Genomic DNA, 6805 nt, shown 5'->3' with positions numbered 1-6805 from the left:
TAGTGGTTAAGTGCACACACTCCGCTGCTGGCGGCCCGCGGTTCGGATCCCGGGCGTGCACCGATGCACCGCTTGTCCAGCCATGCTGAGGCCGCGTCCCACATACAGCAACTAGAAGGATGTGCAGCTATGACATACAACTATCTACTGGGGCTTTGGGGGAAAATAAATAAATAAATAAAATTAAAAAAATAAATAAATAAACTTAAATGTTTTCAATAAAAATTTTACTTTATTATTTCCAATGTTAAATAATGAGTGTTCCTTAGGAGGTTCCCAAGTAGAAAAAGTTAGACAATCCAATAGAAAAATGGATGAAAGTCTTGAACAGGTACATCACAAATAAGGATATCTAAATGGTCAACAAACATGTGAAAAAGTGCTCAGCTTCATTAGTCTTCAGTGAAGTGCAAATTAAATCACCATATGCCATCACTATATACCCTCTAGAATGGGGAAAAAAAGGCAGAAAATACTAGTTGTGGAAAAGGATGGAGAGCAACAAGAACTCTCAGGCACTGTGGGTGGGAGCATAAATTGATACGACCAGTTTGGAAGACAATTCGGCAATATCTACTAAAACTGAATGTATGCATGGCCTAGGACTAGCAATTCCACTTCTGGGTATATACTCACAGAAAGACTTGCATATAAGCCTCAAAAACCATGTACAAGAATGTTTATCACAGCACTATTTAAAAGAGCCAAAACTGGAAACTATACAAATGACCATCTACACTAGAATATTTAAATAAATTGTGGTATATTCCCCAATGTAATACTCTGCAACATTGAGAATGAATAAACTACAATTGCCTCAAACAATATGAATAAATGTCATAAAAATAATTTAGCTTAAAAGAAGTCAGACACAAAGGAGTACCTACAGTATGATTCCATTTATATAAATTTCAAAACCAGGTACCAAGATTTATGCTACTTAAAAGTCAGGCTAGTGGGCTGGCCTGGTGGAGTAGCAGTTAAGTTCGTGCATTCCACTTTGGTGGCCCGGGATTCACCAGTTCGGATCCTGGGCGCAGACCTACTCATCGCTCACCAAGCCATGCTGAGACAGTGTCCCACATGGAAGAACTAGAGGGACCTACAACTAGGATACGCAACCATGTGCTGGGGCTTTGGGGAGAAGAAAGAAAAAGAGGAAGATTGGCAACAGATGTTAGCTCAGGGCCAATCTTGCTCAAAAAAAAAAAATGTGTGATCAAGTTATTTAAAAAAAAAAGTCAGGCTAAGGATTATCCTTTGTGGAGTAGTGACTGGTAGTGACTGGGATATTGTAATATTCTTTTTTTCATCTGGGTGCAGGTTCTTCAGGTGTGTTAAATTTGTGAAAATCATGTTCACTTATGATTTGTACACTTCTCTGATTGCATGGCATACTTCAAAAAAAAGTTTTTAGGAACTTTTAATAAGGAATAAATTAGCAAAAAGAAAAATACTGAAGACAAGAATTTATCTAAAAGATAGTATCCATAGGAGAGACAATGAATGCCTCTAAATAAAGAGAAACACAGCAGGCACAGAAACACCGATTGGCTAAAGCCATTGTTTTAATGGAATGGTGCAACTGAGAAGGATCTGGGTCCCCAGAGGAAATCAGCAGGAACCTCAGATACTCACAACTATTTCCCAACCAGTATGGGTAAATCCTTTCTTTTAATGCAACACAGAGTTACAGCATCACAAAGAATATTATATCCTTCATTTTTTCCACATGATCTCTTGCAAACACCTTTCATTCGCCAGCATGTAGAAAAGAATCTTCTTATGTACAAATTCATTCCACTTCTAACTGCCAACAGAAACAAAGGTAAATGCACAGTGTCCTGCAGGATCATGCTGCCGTGGATAAATTAGATTGAAGGCTATACTTTATAACTTGTTAATGGCAAATTGAATAGGATCAAAACACCCCAGTCATGTTATGGCTAGATGCTCCTTTTTCGTTTGCTCTTAAGTTATTTTCCGGAGGACCTATTATAGGTCATCAGTTCCCATGGCCCCACTTACACAAATCCCTAATCAACTACGTGCAGGTAACAGAGCCCAGCAGATGCAGCTTGGGACTATTTGCTATGGAAAGAACATTTAGACTCAGAGTAGTTCCAGGAGTCTGCAGAGGCCCCATACCAGGAGGCTTGCAGGGTCTGGGATAGCATCAAGGCAGTTTGAGATTATTGAAGGGTCAGCTTGAAGAAGGAAAAATCACTGACCTAGAATTACGGAAGCCCGTGCTTCTAGCACTGCATTCCCAGTAACCTTCTGTGTGACTTTTAACCAAAAGCCCTACTACCTGCTTTGGCTGAATCACAGGGTACTTGAAAGCATCCCATGGGATAATGAGTGTGAAACGGTTTGAAATACCTGAAACACATATCTAAAACTATTGCTAGTCTTTTTCCTAACCTTAAGACCTGGGTGCCTCCGGAAGCTGAGGGCTGGGGGAGGAGAGGTAGGAAGGCAGTGTAAGAGAGTGAGAGTGGTTCCGAGTCACCCTACTAAATTGTCCACCTTCCTGTGCTAAGCCTTATCAGTCTCTCCACCCAGCTAGCCCATGGGACCATCTATTGGGCCTTTGTGGTGTGAGAATAATCAGTGTGGTATGACCAAAGGCTATTGGCAAGCAAATTTGCCTGCTGTGTACCTGTTAGCCCTGGGGCGCCTCTCTGGGGACAAAGGACTCCAGTGGAGACACAGTGCAAAGTGTGGTGCAGAGGGTAAAAGCTTTCTGCAGACCCCAGCAAACCACAAGGAAAACAGTTTTTGAGAACCTCCATTTTAGTGACTTAAGTGGACCTGGGCCGGCCCCGTGGCTTAGTGGTTAAGTGCGTGCGCTCCGCTGCCAGCGGCCCGGGTTCGGATCCTGGGCGCGCACTGACGCACTGCTTCTCCGGCCATGCTGAGGCCGCGTCCCACATACAGCAACTAGAAGGATGTGCAGCTATGACATACAACTATCTACTGGGGCTTTGGGGGAAAAATAAATAAATAAATAAATAAAATTAAAAAAAAAAAATTAAGTGGACCTTTCTCAGTATTATCAAGTTGCTAGCTTCCATCCAGAGGATGTAAATTCCGACCCCACAAACCGATGTTCCATAGGATCCCATCACGCTGTGAGTTAATATATTTGAACAACCAGCTCTGTTTGCTGATTCTGCTCAGCATCAAATTTGCCTTGGTTTCTAAATGTGTGAAAAATAATCTGGGAAACTGACAGGAGTGCAAGTTCTGAGTCCTAAAGTCCTCCCTCACACCCCCAAATCCCACTGTCCTCTAAAGGTCTCATGCTTTTGCTCTGCCCCACTTTTGCCAGTACCTTCAATCCAACTTTCCCCTCAAACTTCACAGACTCCCCAGACCCAAATCCAGAACCAATTTCTTCTCTAAAGAGAGACACCTCCTGTTATGTGTTCTTAGCATCTACTCTCCATTCCCTGGAACAGCCCAGAGCATCCATCTCTGCTCACATCCCTCCCTGTTTCAGCTTCCTTTGTCCAAGCCCTGCCTCCTTCTCACTCTCGTAGAACCTCACACCCTCTTTCCCTTCACTGTTCATAATTTCACAGGGAGGAGAATTCCATTTTACCTGGTGGAACATAGGAGAGCAAGACAAGGACCACAAGGACCAAGGGTAATCTCCTCATAGCTGAACCAATCAGCAAAGAGACAGCTGAGAGTCACTCTACATGTAGCTCTCAAGAGATGGGGAGCTACATGGCTAGTGAACCTTTTAAGAACAAGAACATCTGCTTGCTCCACTGAGCAGTCCAATGAACTAAAGGTCTGACTTTGAACGTAACACCTCACCATTAAAATACACTTCCCAAGTGCCACTTGCATGCTGGCAACTGAATTCACACTGTGTGAGCAGCCCTATTCTAGGCCTTGGTAGGGTGCTTTGTAGATATCTTTGTATCTTCACTGTATCTCCATTTAACAAATGCCTATAGTGTGCAGAGAATTGTAAGGCTACTTTATATAGTTGATAAAGGGTTTTCAATCCTTGTGTCCAATCCCTCTCTCTCTCTCTCTCTCTCTCTCTCTGTCTCTCTCTCTCTCTCTGTCTCTCTCTCTCTCTCTCTCTCTCTCTCTCTCTCTCTCTCTCTCTCTCTCTCTCTCTCTCTCTCTCTCTCTCTCGCGCGCGCGCGCGCGCGCGCGCACACACACACACACACACAGGTAGATATTATTCTCCCATTTTAAAAGCAAAGAACGTGAGGCTCACGTGAAATAAATGACTTTCCCAAGTTCACATAGATTGTAAATATCAGCAACATAACTTACACACCCGTTTTCCTGACTCCTATATACAGAAGAATTAAAGGATGGCCCGGCCCAGTTCTAGTGTAGCTGCAATCTACCTAGGGAAAAAAGAGCTTCACAAAGAGCGTGGGAAAACCCCTATAACACCAACAACATGAGTCTGGAGAGCACACTGAGTCTTACAGCTCCCCACTGAGCAGCTGCTGTGGGCAACGTGGGATAGACAAAGAATTTATGATAGAACTCTTGCTCTTAAGGGACTGAAGGTCAACGGTGCTTGACAGTTTACAAAGTGTTTTAAGCTTTACAAAAGCTCTGATATTGTATAAATAATACCGAACCCAGAATCAGACAACCTGAGTTCTGATTTGGACTCAGCTTGATGAGCTTTCAATAAGGCTCTTGTTTCACCTCTCTAAAAGGCAGTTTTCTCACTTCTAAAATACGTTGCGCGGGCCGGCCCAGTGGCTTAGCGGTTAGGGGCGTGCGCTCCGCTGCTAGCGGCCCGGGTTCGGATCCCGGGTGCGCGCCGACACACCGCTTCTCCGGCCATGCTGGGGCCGAGTCCCACATACAGCAACTAGAAGGATGTGCAGCTATGACATACAGCTATCTACTGGGGCTTTGGGGGGAAAATAAATAAATAAAATCTTTAAAATACGTTGCGCGCCCTCAGCGCCACCTATCACAAAAGCTTGTTGTGAGGTCAAAGGAAGCAATTCTTGAGAAAAGTCCTTGATAAAATGTACAGTTACCAGGCTGCCAGACCATATAACAGAAGAAGACATTTAACAATAGAGCTGGTAGAGATAATGCTCCTCCAACTAGAGAGTGGAAGAGCCAGGACAGGAGCCAATTCTTTCCTCACCCTGTCGTGTGTTTTTTCCACCACATAAAACATATACGTATAGTTTGTGATGTGATTGAGATTGCAGATCTGTAGAAGACTCATAAAAAACTGCAGAGCAAAAAATCAGTAAGTAGAGTAGAGAGGAAGACCTGAGTTTGGAGGACCCCAAAGCGAAGTGATCAAGCCAGCACGAATGCTCTAAGGGACCGCCCCCTGAGGACCACCTTCTAACCTGGCACACTAGGTACGGCCACATTTGCATTCTTTCAGCCCGTCTGGCTCTGATCTCCTCTTCTCCAACCAACCTCCTCGGTCTCCAACACTACTGCTTCCAATGTGCCCTCCAGAACCCCAATTCCTTCTACTTTATATTTTCTCCCCAGCACACTCTTCCACTTCTGTGTCCCAGTGAAATGCTGAGCTCTCCTCTGAGGATACTGCTTCCTAGCAGCACTTGGTGATTGGAGGCTGTTCATCTGCTGAGGCTCCACACACCAAGGGACAGGCAAGCAGCATTTCACAATCTACTGACAGTCCCAAGCTATTTCCAGAACAATGTCAGATATGATCCTGATACCTCCTTTCCCTCATCCCACCCACATTGAATTGGTCATCAAATCTTACCATCATCAAATACCAAATTCTGCCTCCAACACATAGCTCACACCCATCCGTTTCTCTCCATCTCCACTACCACCACACAATTTAAGACATCACTGTCTGTCACTAAACTAATTAAATGGCCTCCTAACTGGTCTCCTAGATCATTTTTACATAGTTACCATTCATCCTTCATGCAGTAACCAAAATGACCTTTATAAAACTGAAATTGGATCATGCATTTCCCCTATGTAAAACTTGTCACTGGCTTTCTATGGGGCTAAAGTAGAAACTGCTTATATGGAGGACAAGGTCCAGCCTGATCTGGCCCCTGGTTGCCTCTCCCAGCCCAAGTGCTCTCGTTCATCCGCTCACTCACTGCTTTCCACGCCACTGGACTTCACTTTTCTCAAACCTGCTCCCCTCAAAGCTTTCACACATGCTATTCACACTTCCTGGAAATCTGCATCGCCCCTCCTAATCTTCACCTAACATTTACTCATTTAAAAGCATGGTTTCAGCCTCTTCCACAGAATGAATTTTCCTGAAGGCTCTCCACCTAAATTATATTCCCCCTTGTTAATTTCTTTCATGGGACCCTTTTTCATCGTTAGCATATTAGAATTGGAATATTAGAATTAGAATATTAAAATATTAGAATTCTATATTTGTGTCTTTATGTTTTTCTTGATTTAATATTTGCTTCCTCCACTTGACCATGAGCTCAGTAAGAGCATGGACTATCACATATAAATGACATCACATCAATTAAATCCAATTTTTTTTCTAGAACACTATACTAGTTTCCTCAGGCTGCCACAACAAAGTACTGCAAACTGGGTGGCTTAAACAACAGAAATGTATCGTCTCACAGTTCTGGAGGCTAGATGTCTGAAATCAAGTTGTCTGCAGGACTGGTTCTTTCTGAGGGCTGTGAGAGAAGGATCTGTTCCAGGCCTCTTTCCTAGCTTCTGGTAGCCTCAGGCATTCCATGGTTTACAAATGATGTTCTCCCTGTGTCTTCACATTTTCTTCCCTCTGTATGTGTCTGTGACTGCGTCCAATTTTGCC

The 6805-nt window shown here is 43.6% G+C and overlaps 1 protein-coding gene across 1 annotated transcript; it reads right to left on the bottom strand.

Moving 5' to 3' along the window:
* Nucleotides 1-1640: 1640 nt before the first annotated feature.
* DEFB135 (defensin beta 135) lies at nucleotides 1641-3665 on the bottom strand. The gene is made up of 2 exons (XM_087437230.1): nucleotides 3608-3665; nucleotides 1641-1810 (listed from the first exon to the last, which is right to left on the bottom strand). The coding sequence occupies exons 1-2, from the start codon at nucleotides 3663-3665 to the stop codon at nucleotides 1641-1643; spliced, it is 228 nt and encodes a 75-aa protein (XP_087293356.1).
* Nucleotides 3666-6805: the final 3140 nt, after the last annotated feature.

Source organism: Ceratotherium simum, chromosome 12 (assembly GCF_057802395.1).
Source record: "Ceratotherium simum simum isolate JZ-2026a chromosome 12, ASM5780239v1, whole genome shotgun sequence".
In the NCBI taxonomy this organism is placed as follows: Eukaryota; Metazoa; Chordata; class Mammalia; order Perissodactyla; family Rhinocerotidae; genus Ceratotherium; species Ceratotherium simum.
The sequence above is the reverse complement of the archived record's forward strand: the minus strand, read 5'-3'. Positions and strand labels throughout refer to the sequence as shown.